Source organism: Cygnus olor, chromosome 1 (assembly GCF_009769625.2).
Source record: "Cygnus olor isolate bCygOlo1 chromosome 1, bCygOlo1.pri.v2, whole genome shotgun sequence".
Lineage (NCBI taxonomy): Eukaryota > Metazoa > Chordata > Aves > Anseriformes > Anatidae > Cygnus > Cygnus olor.
In genome coordinates, this window is record NC_049169.1 from 51,420,192 (window position 1) to 51,438,672 (window position 18,481).

The 18,481-nt window shown below is 36.9% G+C and overlaps 1 protein-coding gene across 1 annotated transcript; it reads right to left on the reverse strand.

Moving 5' to 3' along the window:
* Window positions 1-3,379: 3,379 nt before the first annotated feature.
* NTS (neurotensin) lies at window positions 3,380-17,128 on the reverse strand. The gene is made up of 4 exons (XM_040558233.1): window positions 16,837-17,128; window positions 12,708-12,769; window positions 5,676-5,900; window positions 3,380-3,758 (listed from the first exon to the last, which is right to left on the reverse strand). Exons 1-4 carry the CDS (start codon window positions 16,895-16,897, stop codon window positions 3,612-3,614), a joined length of 495 nt encoding a protein of 164 aa, XP_040414167.1. The 5' UTR covers window positions 16,898-17,128; the 3' UTR covers window positions 3,380-3,611.
* Window positions 17,129-18,481: the final 1,353 nt, after the last annotated feature.

The window sequence follows — 18,481 nt, forward strand, 5'->3', positions numbered from 1 at the left end:
ATTGAACTTTTACCTGAAACCTAAAACTAAGCTTACACTCATGACAGTCAGAAAACAACAGGTTTTATAATATACCACAAGTATGACTCAAGAAAGCTATTTTATCACCACAAATTTAACCTTGAGAAGAGTAACAATTACTTTTTAATGTTGTTTCTTCTAAAGAATAGCTAAGAAATATATGATTTAGAGATGATAAATTATGAGCTTCTCTATGCTTAACTTTTCCTATTTAGGACATTTTTGAGACTACAGATGATAGCTATTCAAACATATGTCATATCAAGCTAAATTTTAGTTAATTTAAATTCTACATTAGAAATAGCTGAGAGGTTTATGCGGTTGGTCCACATGACAATATCCAATATCTGAGGAGTACAAGAAATAATAAAGTTTCTGAATAACTGGTATAATTATTCATCTATAAACTTCATATAAACATGATGATGGACTATGTAGGAAAAAATGTTCTCTGTGGAGACAAAGAACACATCTCTCAGTAATTACCTTTGTAAAACACAACTGTCCATATCAAGAGGAATTTAAGCCAAGGTGACAATCTGAGTTAATGTCTTCAAACCAACATTTTTAAACTTAAACCAATTTTGAGGTACAGTGGGAAAAAAGCTGTCTGAATTTACAAATCTTTGCATATTGTGAGGGTCTCTTCTGTCTTGAAGTTCTTTCAGTGCTCATTGTTGCTGCAAATACATCATGTTCTTCACAGGCAGTGCACAACTAGGGCCAAGGATCCCACTTAAAGAATGGGCAAAATAGAGACAAATATGCCTGCCTGCCTATTTATTATTTATTATTATATTATTATATTATATATTTTTTAAGCTTGCGTCATCTGAAATGGAGGGCTAAAGGAAGATTGAAATTCCATAAGAGTGAGATTAGCAGGAAACAGGAACAGTTAGATGTCAAATGAGATTTCAAGAAAATAAGGGGCCCCCGGACATTAAAACATCCTTTTACAGCTCTGTTTATCTGGCTTAATAATGTGTTTTCAGTGTGTTTTCTAATATTTTAATGCTGTTACATTTGCTTTTCACTAGTGACCAACAACCTGAAATGCCAGCATTGACTTTACTGAACAGTTATGAATATTGTTTCCTCATTTAGTTAGGACTTCCTTTCACTCTGGATGACATTGCTCTGACAGATCCCTGAACACCTCCATCAAATGCTAGGGAACATTTTAATGAGCTACCTCCTGTCACACTATAAGATCTACCTCCTCCGGTGACACACAATAGCTGACCATGTGTGGATTCACACTGTGCTGAAAGTAAATGGGTTATTTTAAGCCATTTTCAGACAGTCGATCTAGCTAATCTGTGCCTTGCAAAGAGCAAGCACAGAGTCAGAGTGTAATTTCCACTTGAAGGTAGGGTACTAGTTAAGGGTGGAATCCTTTAACCAACATTGTTTGAGATCCTCAAATGAAACACAGGTGTGTGCTTTTTTCTCTGAGATGACAACATTATAATTTTTTCAAACTCTTACACTCTTAAAATGAATACACAGAGAAAAGTACCATGGCAAGATATTTCTTTTTTTTCTTTTTTTTTTTTTTTTTTCTTTTTCTTTTTTCCTATGCATGTTTGTGTGTTCTCTACAAAATAGTGATTAAAATAGTGATCTGAAGTCTCTTCTTTCCTTTTTTTTCCCCATATATTACTTGCACTGAATTTTTGAACAAACTCCATCAAACTCCATTCTGCTCTGTTATTTCAGATCAACAGCTAATTTAGAATTTAAGGTATCCATAATAGGACAGAGCTTGTAGGTTTTTGGAAAGAGAGGTGTTTCTCACTTAAGAGCACACTGTCTCCAGTCAAATTCTACAACTGTTTCACAAAAACAAACAAAAAGAAATTAATCTACTAGAACCATATTTAAATGAAACTCTTAAACACATTAAGCATTTAAACCATTGAGACCAAATGTGCTTAATTACTTTGCTCTATTCAAATTATAATGATTAGAGTAATTAGTGCATGCTCAGTTTTATCTTGTGAATGCATGCATTTAATGGCTATTTAATATATAAACTGATAACATTTGCAGTGAGAAAAGGAAATAGAAATAGCTGTAGTGTAGTGAAAATACATTTTACAGTAAAAAGATAAAAAAAATAAAATTCTTCCCCATGTAACAAAGTTGGTATAACCATTGGTAGCGGTGTATTTTTCCATGCTACTTATCCCTCTATATGTTTAATAATAATTGACAGAAAATATGACCTATGAGATGATTTGGTAATTCTCTGTGGGGTTTTTGCCATTTTTTCAAACATTTTGAAGAAATACCTCAAACAGAAAACAGGTAGGCTTCAAAAGCAATGTCTATTCCCACTTTTTGTCTCCTGGTCTGAGCATCAAGTCTTCATGGGTCACAGACTCTCTCTCTATTTTAGCTGTTGTTGTTTCCCCCAGTTCAAATGGTTTTCTTCCAGACTGGAATCCAGGAGCACTGAGATCCCACATCTGATGAAGGGATTAGACACATGGAGCTGGAGAGTGTGTGAGTTTCAGGTGGCACTTGAGAGCTTACCACTTGAAAATACTTTTTTTTTTTTTTTTTCTCCATGATGGGAGCTTCCCCTTTGGTGGACTTCCAAGACTATCTTCAGCTCCCAAAACTACCTGTTGTTATTACAGATTTGTAGAGGGAGGGAGCTTTGTAGAGGGAAATAGCTTTCAATAGTAAATGTAAGATGTTCTAACTTTAATTCCTCTTTTAAATATTTTTTCCCAAATTTCTCATATAACTGGATTAGTATAGTGACTTTTCCAGTAACACCACAGGAGAATGAATCATCTTTTATTTTTTTGTTTTATTTTTTTTTTCCTGAGCACCCATAAATTAGGTAAACACCATAAATTATTTTACTGATTTAATAAACTCTTTTCCTTATTTAGTCAATGTTACATGAGGTTATGAAGCTTATCTGGCTGTGTTCTCAGTAGCATACTTTGTTAAAGTCTCATTAATGCATTTTCTTAAATTATGGCAAGTGGTAAGTCAGGAATCAAGAATTTAAATTCACTTACAAGCAGGCTGTTTTAAATACGAATTTTGAAATTGCCAATAAGTATATGACCATATTTCCTTACTTACTTAGACCTAATCCCTAATAATTTAAATTGGCCAATCTATAAAATATTGCAGCAGTTCTGAATACTGTATTATATAAAAACTTGCAAGCATATATTGTTTGAGGTGTTCCAAGAACAAGTTTCCATAACAAGAAATTGTTAAGATTCTCAGTCAAGACAATATCAATTTCCTTGATGTATGTCAGTGTGTGAAAATAGGAAAAATACTGTATTGTTGGAAATATGTTGAAATCTCAGTAGTGTGCAATACATCACGCTTAGAAACTAGATTTATTTGCAAATGTATTGATCCAATTAATTTCAAGTAGGAAAATAATCACAAACAAGAAACAGCCATTGCAAACAACAAAAAAGACAGTTATGTTGTCATCTTGATGTTTTTCCATAGTATATTTTCACACAAGTATGATTTTAGATCTAAATAAGATAACCATAACACACAGTTACCTATAAACTAAGTACACATTGTTTTCCTCTGCTGCATCAGTAATATGAACTTCTCTTGAGTATGTATGGTCTTCTAGCTTTGTTCACATGTAGTTGCCTCTTCAGAATATAGGGATTTTTTCTTTTCATTATTTCCTTTTCTTGGCTTGAGTTCTCTAGATCATAAGCATCTTGCTGAAGTAACTGTAGGATGTCAGAAGACACAGAATGGTATCAGGGTTTTTTGGTAATGAAAATTATCAATTCCTAGAGAGCTTTATAAGCCCCAAACTCAGACCTAACCTAATATCAGGCTACAAATTTGCTGAATCCTATGGAAGTGATATTTAAATTCTGCTGAAACTAATGAGATCATTGGTTTTGACTAGAGAAAAGCTGATATGCCCTTCTTCGACTAAATTTGACTTAAAGCTTCCTAATGATTGTCACTTTATAATTTAACCGAAAGACCTCCTAAAACACCCACTCCTTGCTGTTTTCAGCTTTTGAGGAATATTTTTATCTCCAAATTCCTACAACTAAAAAATCAAAATTTATGATGAGTAAGTAAGAAATGAAATAAAGCTAAATTTTTATCAATCAAATATGTTATATAACTGTGTTTTACTTGGAGTTTTTTAAGTGTTTTCTTCAGATTAATTCTTGCTGGATCTATTAGGATTTCATCCATTTTCTTATAACATTCTTCCATGGTCAAGTACAATCCTACTGATTTTAGCTGATTGTGGCTGAAAGGAATTAAACTAAAAATATTTTTAGACCCACCTCAATATTTCCCTAAGCAATCAAACTCTGTTACTCACTTAATTCCTTAATAAATAAGAGCTCATCTAAATTCTGTTGATATCAATGGAAAAGCTCTTATGGTTTCAACAGACTTTGGAATCAATCCTGGACGAGTAAGATCATAAGAACTTGTTTCATTGCATAAACTGTTTATTTCAAGCCTGCTCCCTCTGTCTCTATCCCTTCTTTTTCTATTATGCCTTAAAATTTTTTGTGCTGCTTAACAATGTTCCTAAGCTGAGAGAGAAATACCCTTTTTTAATTTCACGTGGAGTATGGTTAGGAGTGGTGCTTCCCAACCACCACAAAAAGTGATGCAATTGTAATTGCAGGAGCTGTGATTAAGTTACAGGCTATTGCATGTGGTCAATGCTATGGTAGCTCTTTTTCAGCAATAAATGTAACAATGGAGTCATCAGAAAACTGGTTCTCAGAGACGTTGCAGACTTTTGTATGGGCCATCCTAGCTGGTATGAAAGATTGAGAATAAGCAAATATAGAGCTGTGATTCAGCAAGCAAAAGGGTATTAGGACTCAGCCAGACTGCCCATGTATCTGTAACAGCTGAAGAAATGTGATTTTGCTGGAAAGCGGGTAGTGCTACTACACAAAGCAACTTTTAATACATATCAGTGTAAACGGATTCTGTTAAGTGTTCTTCATGTGATCATTGCACTAAGGTACATACGATAGGTGGACTAAAAACAATCATTATTTAGGATTAGCAGTCTTCTGGTGTGGGAGAACAGGCAAGCAGGATTCCCTTGATTCTGGTTTCCTAGCAATGGTAAATCCAGAGTACCTGGTAAAATTACATGTATACATGGGCATGTGTCCATGTATTTTGAATCCAGTTTGTCTTAGGGCCTTGAAAGGTTTTACAGAAACTCTGCCTACAGTTAGTTATGCCTGAATAAATACAGTAATTTCATGTGTGTTAAGCAGATTTTAATTTTGTACTCTGGTTCACTGCCACATGCTTGTTTGGTTTCCTGGAATGGCTATGAAGAGTGGAAAAATTATGTAGTTAAGAATACTTCATATATGTGCATGCATCTTTATCCAAAACAGGCATTCAGCTCTTGAAAAACTACATTAATTCACAACCCTTTCACTAACAGCCATATTAGAGGTATTAGGTATTACAGAATATCAAAAAGGTAAGGAAAGTTTAGACAATATAACAGGAGTGATTTAAACCAAGAACACACAAGGCTTGGAATACATAGGGTATGGATTTTATAAGATCACTGTGAAGACAAAGGGATCACAAAAGCGTAATAGTCATTGAAACTTGCATTTGTGACACTTTACCTCCCAATGCTGAAAGGCTCTACTGTGGCAAACTTTCTGGAGTTGATATACTGTCAGCATTGCTTCCAAGCTGAAGCCATCCAGACCAGCAGGGAACTGTCTTCCTGAAATGAGATCCTCTTCATCTGCCTCTACTGTTTCCCCCACTTGGTTGTCCATGTTGTTGACAAGATTGCAGACATTTAACAGGGTCGTTTTCCAGTAAGGAAGTTTTGCTCTGTTAATCTGAAAATACAAATATCCTCTACTTAATGTATTGCAATTTTTGGTTTGTTTTGAGTAATAATGTGTGACATTCAAGCATTTTGGTAGGAACAAGTTTGCTTGTTTAAAGTCTTTTTCATCTGCCCAACTTTAATACAATAATTAGAGAGTGCAGAAATTAGGACAACTCCTTTATTAAAAACACGAAGTCTGTTTCCCCACTGCCTTACCCTCAAGGTAGATATATGCGATGTTAAAGTAAACTGCTACCAAACCAGAATGGTAGCATTTCATAGTCATTCTACACAGGTGCAAACAAAAACACAAATGGAAATTAATATAAATTCATAGGTGTAAGTCAGGACAATGAGTCAGGACCACTGGATAAATTCCCAGTGCCAGATTCCAAGCTGGATGCTTGTGGTTAACTAGAAACTCCTCCCCAGTTCAGAACAAATACCAGTCATTTCAAAATTCCCCAAGAAAAGGACAGAGTCCCTGCTTCAGGGAAAGCTGTCTGATGAGGCTGGATCTGATGTTATGGAATTTGTAAGCCCCAGGATTTTTGGATACTGGAGAGTCATGAACATGAGAGATGTGTATAGAAGGTCTAGGGACTTGGATAAAGGTGGAGCAAAGATGAAATAGAGTTGTGCAAACGAAGTCTTCCTGATTTTGTGGCTGGACTGAAAAACTGAGACCAACTGTTTTTGGGTGGTCCGTAATGAACTATCTCAGAGTTGTTACAGAAAGACAAAAATAAACAGAAATTTCACCATGGTCTGTGACAATTTTTGCTTAATCCAATACCTTACATTATTTAAGAGCTATTTATCTTTTAAAACCTTTAAAAATACATGAGAGAAAACATTTTTACTTTTTATTAGTATTTTTTCAAGCAACTGTGGTAGTAGTTTTCTTTAGCTTTGATTATCCATGGAAAAAAAATGAAGTGAAAAAAATAATTCCTACCTCATTCACTGCTCTGTTTTCTTTGCCACTTTGTTTCTCACACTATCAATTATTTCTTCCAAATTGTATTCCTCTTATTGATGGGTATTAGTTTACTACTTACTGAAACTAGTTTCCTTCAACTGGAACTGGTGACGTAGCAATCTCCAATCAAAAGCCACAGAGTAAATTTCTGTTTATTAATGGCAAGGGTTTCCTTGCTGAATGCATTAGAATTACACTCTACTAATGAACTAAAATGTAGTTTCTTTTCCTGGATGTACCAAATTAAATACGGTTATTGCATTAATACAGACATTGCCTTTTACTAACCAACAGCATTAACTGAGAGTGTGAATGCAGTTCTTACCTAGTTGAACATTTAGTAATCACACAACCTGTAGTTTCTTCAAAGCAATTTCCTAACAAAGAGGTATTGTATGTAAGATTTGTGCATATTTGCTACAATTTTTGAGGGAAAAGAAAGAAAATGGAGAGATGTGAACAAGAAACAAGAAAGGCTCTCATCACTAATATCACTAGTTGAAAGAAATGCCCTTTTGTCTTTAATCATTACTTCAGTATATATCTGATATATGCATGCATTTCAGAATGAGAGTAATTTAGTCCTTTGATACAACTGCTGTGTTCTTAGCTTCCTGACAGGGCTCAGAAAACACGTAGTATTTTGTTCTGAGGCTAAGAAGAAAATTCCCAAATTTTATTCAGAAGGTTCTGCATTGTTTCGGCTCATCTGCTGTCCCATTCAGGTGCTCCATTCCGGAAATTAGTCAGTTTAATTATTTGAAAAGATGTGGCAGGTTCAAAACAAACTTAACCTCTTTACAGAATGCCTAATTTAGTTAAGAAAAGTTAAATTAGCAAAAAGAGCAAGTGTGCACTGCGATTTCAAAATCTTTGGTCTTTTCAAAATATTTGTGAAATGCGAAACCATGGAGCTTTTCGTACTAAATGAGGTGACTTTTCCAATACAATTCTTTCTCTTGGGTATATGAAAGAAATATGAACTAGTTAAATTGCAATGAAGAATTAAATCTAGGGACAGTGCTATGTGAGCAAGTGAGAACTGTAAGTTGAAACCAAGTCCAGTGGATGGGACTGGAAAAGAAAAAAAATGGGGAAATATGCCTTCTTGAATAATTTTTAATAACTTGTGATCACAAGATTCTATTTTATGTTACCTTGATGCATGTCTTTGTTTAAAGGAATGCTACTCTCTATTAGTAAAATACTTAAATTGCAGCCTCCATTAGGTGCAATTTGTCTTAGCTGCTACTTATGAGGTTAGGGGAAAATAGTCTTGCAGTTCTGTCTGCAACCATACTTTGTCAGTCAAAAGAGTCTAATTCTCATTAATACCTTGCATATATCACTTCAAAATATTTTTTTACTTGAGTACACATGCTTCTGACTTACACTCCTGTGGACTCACACAATGATACTATAAAGCATTAAGAACTCTTTTTTTTTTTTTTTTTTACTGAACATGAAGCTCTCTAGGTCATGTCCACTCACTGAACAAAGCAGTCGTGTTACTTTTCTAATACACGTCACTATTACAGCAAGCATTACAACCACACAGCTTTGTTTGTATGGAAAATCTCTGAGGTGGGTATTCTGGAGAAAAAGAAAAGAAAGGCAAAAATAGTTTTAGATGACTGTAACACAGATGTTCAGGTACACTTCCAGTGCGTGATATATTTTCCACACAGGTCTAAGCAATACCAACTACAGTTGCTCAAGATATGTTTTGCTATAACACCTCCACGAGAGATCAAAGAACTCATACCTGTCAAGAAGGAACACATTTTTTTGAAGATTAACTTGAAAAAAAATCAGGGAGGGATCTGATTGAACAAAAGAGACTGCTGGATGAATCAGTATTTAAAAATTATTAATGCTAAAGAATTCATGAAGTGAATATTATATACACATTTCCATTGTTGAACATGCGTCTGAATATGACTCAGATATATGGTTTCCCACACCTTTTTACATCTTGAGAAGTGAAAAGAGAAGTTAAAATTGACTAAGTAACTGAAATGAGCTTGAGAATATTTTCTTCTTGACAACAGTCCTTTCCTATGAAAAACTACAGAGAATCCCAAGTTATAATACATCTGATATATTTTTCTTTCCATTTCTGGTTGAATGATGACCCAATAAAATTTATTTAATAACTTATTGTTGCTGTGTTTGTAATTAATACCTCCCAAATGTTAACTAATAATAAAGTTCTTTTTTTTTTATATATATTCTTGCCTTCATCTGGTGAAAGGAGGTGAAAAACAGATTCGTAACCAAATAAACCTCAAGACACCAAAAATATAGGTAAAAACTTGGACTTAGCCTTAGCTTACAGAATTCCTGAAGTATTATAAGGCAGAGAACGAAAGGCTTTTTCTGGTGCTTTTTTATAGAATCATAGGATCATAGCCTGGTTTGGGTTGGAAGGGACCTTAAAGATCATCTAGTTCCAACCCCCTGCCATGGGCTTCCATTAGACCAGGTTGCCCAACCTGGCCTTGAACATTTCCAGGGATGGGGCATCCACAGTTTCTTCAGGTAACCTGTTCCAATGCCTTGCCACCCTCTGAGTAAAGAATTTCTTCCTAATATCTAATCTAAACCTACTTTCTTTTAGTTGAAAAACATTACCCCTTGTCCTATCACTACACTCCCTGACAAAGAGTCCCTCTCCCGCTTTCCTGAAAGCTCCCTTTAAGTACTGAAAGGCTGCTATAAGGTCTCCCTGGAGCCTTCTCTTCTCCAGGGAGACCTTCTAGCAGCCTTCTTTTTCTGGTACACTTCCTTGTTGTTAGTTTTGTTTCATGAATTCCTCTACATAGAGCAAAGCAGGAATTTCACTTGTTTTTCATCAACATTAATGAAAGAGAGTGTGCAGATATCTCAGCATGCTGCTGAAGTCATGCAAAAGTATCAGTAGTATAAACCGTATTGGCTCAACAGGTCTGCACTGTCTACATAGGTGCTTCAAGGGTTCCTCTTCAGAATAGTAGTTGAATTTTGTTCAGAATGTATCAATAGAAATTATAATAAAAATGTTCTCTTTCTTTAAGTAAATAAGTTATTGAGTTCCATTACAGCCAAAGTTCTTCCACGATATACACTAATGCCTTTAAATGTAAAGGGTTGTAAGCAATGTCTAAGTCAGGAAGTCAACAACTCCTAGGCAGCTGTAGCCTCACCTGCCTCTGACAAAAAGGTTAAACTTTCTGGCATATACTGTCAGGAATAGGCATCCAAGAACAGTAAGAAGCTCAGAGTGTCCAAGATTTCAAAAAATTAATGTAAGTGGGTATCACAACATTATATTCGAGTGATAAGTTATTCAAAGAAACGCTTTTGTTCCTTTTTTTTATTGAACTGATACCATCTCAATCTTGTTTGAGTTAAGGACATTCTTCGTGTAAATGGTGGTTTCATCTGAACATTTAAGGAGGAGGAATAGAGCTATCTTTCTGATACAAAAAACAGTCAGCAGGTAATTTCATACCTGTGACACCGCAGGTTGTGTAGTCTTACTAAACCTTGCAAAGGGCTCTTTGGATTTTATCTTAGAAGAATACATAAAGCATTTTAGGGACTTGTTTGATCCCTTTATCTTCTTTGAGGTGTAACAGCAGAGGAAGACAAACTGTATTAAATGTTGAAGACAGTTCAAAATAAGCATGTATGTACTTGCTTTTTAAAAAAAAAAAAATGTTGTAGAGGTATTTAGCATATGGATGAATGGCCAAAAAGGCCAGCAGACACTGGACAATAGTCTGCGAAGTCAAAACCATGTGGTAAAAAGCTTATTTCCATATTTTTGGAGAGACTATTAGTCTTAATAGCATACTTCACAAGTACCTACTTAGGAAGAACTTTTCCGTGAAATACTAGAACTATAAGTGCTAATCCACTTTACTGCATTTTTATATCTGGGTTTTCATAAACACTTTTTTTTTTTTAATTTATTTATTTTTATTTTCCCCTCCATGTTAGTGCTGAGAACCATTAAGTCTATTTAAGTTGTCTGAATTTCCCTTGCTGTTGCTAACCAAGTCAGTGTCAAAGATGATTAATACAATTCAATAGTAATTGCCCTCAACTGGAACTTGATCTCAAACAAAAACCAAGTCAGTTATCATATATACCATCATAAAATTTCTTTCACATTAGAGCCATACCTCTGTTGTAGACCAAACCTAGCAGAAGCCGACAGGAAAAATATATATATTTGTCATTTTACTATTGAATGGGGTGGTCTATCCCTTGTAGGAGAAGTTTTATATACATTTTAGTGGTTCTACCATGCCTTACTTTGATGTCAAAGGACAATACATATTAAATGAATTAGTTTTAAATGATGATTTAAATGGTATAATCTAGAATTAAAATGATGTCTCTGATATATGTCTACTGTTTCTGTCTACTTCAGGTGTCACTTGTCTTATATGTTATATACCATGAGGAGATCAAATAGCAAGCTACATGATGTAAAACAACATGTAATAGTGTATGACATACATCTTCATATTATAAACTGGTGTACTATATTCGGGCATTTTTAGTTACTTGAGATTGTACTCTATGCTGAGAGAGAAGAGAAGATGGAAGTGAAAGTTAGGATCACAATTCCACTACAACCAGTAACAGAAATACCAACAACTGCAGGGTTTTCTCCCAGGACACATTATGGTTTGGCACACAGAGAAAGAACTATTTTTGTCAGCCTCCTACATTTAAATTTGTCTCTGAAAAATAATCTGTATTAGATCTTTCTTTACCTTAGAGAAGCAAGTGACAAACAGGTTTGTTTGGAATCGACCATGCCAGTAAAGAACTTGGGAACCTAAGAATTGCTAGACCAGATCAGAACAATCTATTTTCTAGCCTCATTTCTCATCCTAGCATATTCAAAGACTACTGTGAAAAATCTCACACATAACCAAACACAGTAAATACTGTATTGCAGGCAGGCTTTGTCCTTAACATTCAACTAGTCATTAGCTTATGAATCCTTATTTGAAAATTTTCATGAAAATCTCTTCATTTTCCACTGAAATCAAGCTGCACTTGAACTTCATGAGAAACAAGAGTTAAATCACTCAACCTTAAGCCTATAACACTCATTTCAGAGTTTGTTCTTCAATATATTGCTGAAGAAATATTAGACATCTATATTTTTAAATCATTTGTGGAAAGTAACAGTGTTGCAAAAGTGCTTGTCTATCAGCCCATTCAATACATATGTGCAACACTTGCTGCTTCACCTAGGTCAGTATGAGCTTGGATCAGAACTTTTTTCTATTTGTATTAAATCATGTATATCAGTCACAGTCTGGCCACTTGTCAAGGAAATGTCATTTACCAGATTAATAGTTTCATAGTCATCTCCCCATGTTCTTGTACTAACACTACGATGAAATTCCTAAACTAAGATCACCATATGCATTAACAGCTTTTGCTTCATGACTGTCTTAATTTTATGTGCATATAGAAAAAAAGTTCTGCATAAAAAATCTCACAGATTTGACTAAAGGTTAATTTAGCTTTCAGCAGACATAATCTTATTGGAAACACATTTCCTCTTATAAATTTATGTCTCTACACATAACGCACTTTTGACAGTTTAATGAAGGTAACAGTGCTAAAACTGAGGAACACTTTTTGTGTCACATCAACACCTTCAAATTTCCTTTGAACTGAGAAAATCTTGCACCAAAGTGATGTCTAGCACTAAACTTTTAGGTCTAGACCATAGGTTATTACTTTGTGTAAAGACTTCTAGGTTTGTAATGAGAATTCGTTTGCTCCCTACCCATCAACTAAAAGAGGAAAAATAATTACCTTTGATGTATACATATTGGTCAATAAATCTGCTTCTAATGCTTTCATTTCCTCTTCTGAATCTGGGAATAAATCAGTAACATATGTTGATTATTTCATTATAAGTCACGGACATCTGAATTCAGCAAACAGTATTTAGATATTTCAATTAGTTTTGGAAGAAAAAAAAAAACTGTAATAGAAGTACAGCAAAGTGATCTAAATGGACTGTGATGAGCCTTTAGGTAAGAGTAATATTATTTTGAAATGGATACTCACGACATTTTAAAGCAGGATCAAGCTTATTGAGGTGAAAATGAAAGGATTATTAATGAAAGGATTCGTTAATTCATTAATCTCAGTTCACTGGTCAACAGCCATTCCAGTAAACAAAACCACTGCTATATCTTCATTCAAAATGAGTATGATTTTCATAATCACTATTTGTCACCTCTTCTAACCTTGGAAGATTTTGGATATTTATTTTCAAAGAATATTTCCTTAAGTAGCAAATAAGAATTTAGATCAATGGCAATTGAACTACTTGACAAAATTTAGTCTCAATTATTCTTGGTTAAATTAAGAGTATTTTTACTGATATGAGGGAATTGAGCAAGACAAGCGTTTGTGATACAAGCTCTTCTGAAAATGCATACTCCAAATGAAAGTATTCTAACCAAAATTCTTAGGATTTTCTTTACTAATGTAATTGACTTTTAATAGCTCAGTGGGCTTGCAAGACTTGATTTGGTCAAAAGAGTAAACATTGCTGTAGAAAGAAGAAACAGTCAAAAACTTTTCTGCTTTGTGCTCTACAGAACCACAAGGAAGAACTGTCACCTTGAAAATGAAACAGCAATTATAGCTCAAATATGAGATATATACAGAAATCTAGTGAAACAAATTTCCACATGGCTTTTAGGTTCCACGATTACTAGCAGTCGTAAGCCAAACAATACAATTACATAGATTTAAAACCAAACTACACACGATATTTATTCCATATTAATATAACACCATACCTCAGTTTTATTAAAATGATACATGTTATCAGCATGTATACCCTGCCACAGAATCTGTGGATAGATTCTACTTATGTCTGAATTCAGGGATCATCACCACATTATCTTAATACTGTCTACAGAACATAGGACCATAAGAAAACTTTTATGTGTGTGTGTGCTTGTCTGTGATAGATTTCTGCTAGCACAGGAAGTCTACTATTACAATACTCTTAAAAAATCGATCATGATCAGTTTTTGTAACAAGATCACCCACACCCCAACATTTCTTCTTCGGGAAATTCTTCCAAACTATCAAAGGTTATTCACATTCTTCTAATTTCAAGCCTAATTTATTTCCAATTAAAATTTTATTCACAGCTCACATATAACCTCCTTCACTATATATGCTGCCTCTCTATTTGTAACATTTATCCAACTCATGTGGGTTTTGAGAATAATCACAACACTTCCTTACTTAGATCTTCAAGGTATTTTTATATGGTGACCATCAAACAAATGCAAGGTCACTGTGCCTCTACTTTAGAGTTTCAGACATAAGCCATTCCCCTGGAAACACCATAGACACTTTACTGAAAGGCTATGCTCATAGCTATTACATTGTCTCTGATCTACGTAATAGCCACCTGTTCCCTAAGTCATCAGTGACCCTCCCCCGTGCCTGATGTGGATCTCAACACAGCACGGCACAAACTAGATCAGAGGTCCTACTACTTAACTGCCTTAATGTTTTCCAGTTGCTAAAGAAGTAGCTTTCAGACACATTTTTGGATTTTTATTGTCTTTCATGGCTGAAAAAACCTTATTATCTTGTAATAAGAGTAAGGTCAGATAGCATGACCAAGTCCTATGTCTCCTCACACATTTCCAAGAGCCATGGTTCTGTTAAAAGGAGTTTGTAATAGAAACTTATTATTTCCTAATCTAGTACACTTTGCACAGCAGTACTTCTTCCCATTTTTATTATTCAGGTCATCAAAAACTCCTATGCATTATACAGTCTTCCTCTGTAGTGATGCTCATATTCACCTTTGTGTTACTAGTTCAATGCATTCATTCATTCATCCTTTCCTTCATTTTACATTGAAGTTGTTATCAAAAGTATTGAGTAAGACTGGTCAGCAGTACTGCAGCAACTCACTAGCAACTCCTCTCTAGCCTAATACCCTACAGCACAACTTATTGTCATTGTTACCTGATCTTTTAACAGCTTCACCTGTAGCTGAAGGTCTTTCTGCTGGAAGCAAAAGACACCACAGCTGAATTTCTACTAATGATAGCAGCAGCTCCTACAAGTGTGTGAACAGTACAGGTGTGACAGCATTGTGATTTGTTGTGTTCTATCAGCTGGAGCAATAAAATAACTTGCATCTGATCAGCACCTGGCTTTTAAAGGCCATATAGAATAAAAGATTGTTTCCACACTGTCAAGGGTAGAAGACATGCATAGTGGAAGGGTTGCACTGAATAGATAGGTATTAAACATTTTGATAAGAGAAAAGAACTTTGGAGGATGTTATTTAGGAGATCGTTGCTAGAGTGAAAATGAAACAAAGCTTGGAGGAGGAAAAGGGAGTGCACACAGATAATTCAGGAGTGAAAGAGACAGATGAGGAGGTAAAAGCATTAAAAGATCACTCAGAGCAAAGAATAAAAAATCACATTACATGTTATTGTCCAAATCTAAGGAAGATCCACACACTTGTTGTCTTTTAATGATTTGTTTATAATTGTTATAGCTTCTATTCATGTATCTACATTCTGTAGAAGTAGTTACCTTCTACAGGAACATACTTTCCCCTGATGGCAGATATTTTCAAAGGGAAATTAAACTAAAGATCATTTTCTTTGTGACATAATTGTCCATATTAGTAAAAACTGATTTGGCCTTTCCATGCAAACTTCTCTATGACATTTCTCTTTTAAATATAATTTCAAAATTTCCAGCAAATGAACCATCATGTTAGTTACATATACAATTTCATTTGTTTTTGTATGCACCTCTTATAATTTCCACTGAAATCTTCGGCTTTAGTGGGCTTATGAATTCGATACTGCCTAACTGAAAATACTATTCATGCCTTTGCTTAAAAGCTTTAGATTATGGGGAGAAAATAATAAATATTAAGTCCTGTCACTGAGATCACCAATTCTCTAAAACACACAAAACAATAATGCTTAAGTTGTGCCGAAATACAGATATTAAGCGTGTTACATTTTCTTTTCTGGGGAAATGCAAATTGGTAACTTGCATCCAAAGAGGGGAATTCTGAGTCTTCCTGAATACTAAAGCACAAAAATAAAGCCATTTGTAAATTTACTCCTTAAATTTTGTGAAGTTACAGATTACAGTCATTTGCAAGTTAGAGTGGATTTTAAAGCCTATTCTGCTCTATGTCTGTGGCTGTACACCTGTTTTTTTGTTGTTGTTTTGTTTTTCTCAAAAGCTGATGACCTAAGTGACACAGCTATGTCATTTTCCAAATGAGAAGGCAGTGCATTTTCATATATGGCCCTCTTTTTTGTGTTTCTAAAGTAATTGATCGTGGAAAAGAAATGCACTTACATTTAACTTCCTATTGTGTGATCAGCATCTTTGTGACCAGCAGTTTTTTGTCATCATTTTGGTACAGTTACTAGCTTTTTCTTTTTTTTTTTTTTCCTCCAGAATACTAAATTTTACTTCAGCTACTAAAAGTGACTACAATGCATATGTAGTCATGTTGATTTGGACTACGGGAGATATTCATACATGTTGCAGAAAATACAGTATATATGAGGGTTTGGAAATACATGGTATTCAGCAAACCTCAAATGAGGCAGCATAATTAAGTGGACAGTCTACACCGATGTGTGTTTCTCAATGACTACTCTACAGTAACAACCACGGCAGTGATGCTGTGGGGCGCAACGGCTTACAGGAAAGGAGAAAGTTAGGAGAGTATCAGAAAATACGATGCTGGCCAGAGCCTGTTACCGGGGCAGCTCCTTGGCGCCTGAAGTTCGTCCACCTCGTTGCGTCCAGTCCCGCTGGAGGGGGCAGGAGCGCCCGGGGGCCGGCTGCTGCCAGGGGCCAGGGAGGCTCCGTGTGCCGGCACGGCGGGGCGCAGGGCACGGCGGGGGCTTACCTGAGCAGAGGCTGCAGGAGGCCAAGGCCAGCAGCACCACGCACACCAGCTGGGCTCTCATCCTTGCCGCGCCACCTTCTAGAAAGTAAAGTCCATAAATCCTGGGGAGAGACGGAGAGAGAGACAGACAGACACACAGAGAGAGCCGCTCCGCGCCCTCGGCAGCGTGCTGACGGGCGGCCGCAGGCACTAGACAGGGGACCCGGACCCTTCCCCAACTATATAAGCCGCGGGGTGATGTCACGGCGGTGCCGCCATCGCCTCCCTCCTCCTCTTCCTCCTCCTACCTCCCCCTCCTTCCCCCCCGCTCCCGCTGCCCCCTCTTCTCCGCTCCGCGCCCGGCGGCTCTGACGCCAGTGGCCGCCTGACGCACGCGGAGCCCCGTGGGGCGCGCAGCGGGGGCGCGCAGCAGGGCGCGCAGCAGCCCCCCCAAACGCCCACACACCCAGCGCCGCCCGAGCGGGCTCGTCCCGGCTGCGAGCTGTCCCCTGAGCTCGGAAAGCCCCCAGACACATGTATATGTATATTCATCATTAATGAAAAGAAAAAGTTTCCGCAGTTGCTCGGACACCCGCCCGCGCTGGGCGCTGAGCCTTGTGCGGCCGGCGTTTGTGCGCTGTTTTAGCCCTTTTAGCTTTCCCCGAAGCGAGGGAGGGACCCGCACGCCCGGCAGGGCAGTGGGCACGGGCGGCAGGAAACATGAATTCCATGTGTGAGCAAGAGAGAAAGATAACGGGAAAGTCACTTGCTACAGCTTTTTCACAGATGCGCAGGAAATGTGCGTGTCTCGCCCTACACGGCGAGGCTCGCTATCCCTTCTGAAGAGTAAGCCCACAGCTATTGTTTCGAGAGAGTAAGGCGCTCCTACAAAACATTTCTTCTACGGTTTACTTTGTGCTTGAATTTTGGTTCGTTTTTTCTTCTTGAATTTTATAATACTCCTCAGATGTCTTACCAATATTGTAAAATACTGGAAGGAAGTATTGTAAAATACTTACCAGTATTGTAAAATACCAGTATTGTAAAATACTGGTAAGACATCTAAGGAGCTGACGGCCCCCTAAAGCACGCAGGAGACGGGAAGGGCTCCGCGGAAGGGAGCGCGGCCGCGGAGCGCTGGCGGCGCTGCCCCGGGAGGGGGCGCCGTGGCAGCGGGCGGCGCCGGGGGCGCAGGGCGGCTGGCGCCGGGCATCTGTCACGGATGTACCCCGCACCTCAGCGGCCCGGCAGCTAAACAAGCAAATCCCCACGGAAATCGTCTGAAGTAGAGGGTAGGGCAGGCTAATCTTTAAGGTGTGAGTGTGTAACTGTAAAGCTGAAGATTCGCGTCAGCCTCCATCATGCTACTGCTTTAGTGTGATTTTTCTCGATACAGACAAATGCTCCATCTGTTGAATGCAGATAGTACAATGTGGAACATTTTGGTCTCTGAATACTTTTAAGGATGGATACACATGCCACACATAGCAGAAACGCACTCTGGTAGATTTCTGCTAGAGTGAATGTTCTCTGCACTGCAGAAAGCTTCCTTTAAAATACAAAGAACAGTGATGGGTGCTGCTGCCCTACTCTACCCTTTGTGCCTGCCTCTGCCACTGAAAAGATGCTGCAGAAACAGAAAACCTGCAGAAATTTCAAATCCATG

What these genes read in the sequence shown, in the direction of transcription:
- NTS (XM_040558233.1), bottom strand. Translation starts at nt 16,897, where the DNA reads ATGAGAGCCCAGCTGGTGTGCGTGGTGCTGCTGGCCTTGGCCTCCTGC. An exon ending in CCAATATGTATACATCAAAG is followed by an intron (nt 5,901 to 12,707) that starts GTAATTATTTTT and finishes TTGTATTTTCAG; the next exon opens with ATTAACAGAGCAAAACTTCC. An exon ending in GAGCCTTTCAGCATTGGGAG is followed by an intron (nt 3,759 to 5,675) that starts GTAAAGTGTCAC and finishes GACATCCTACAG; the next exon opens with TTACTTCAGCAAGATGCTTA.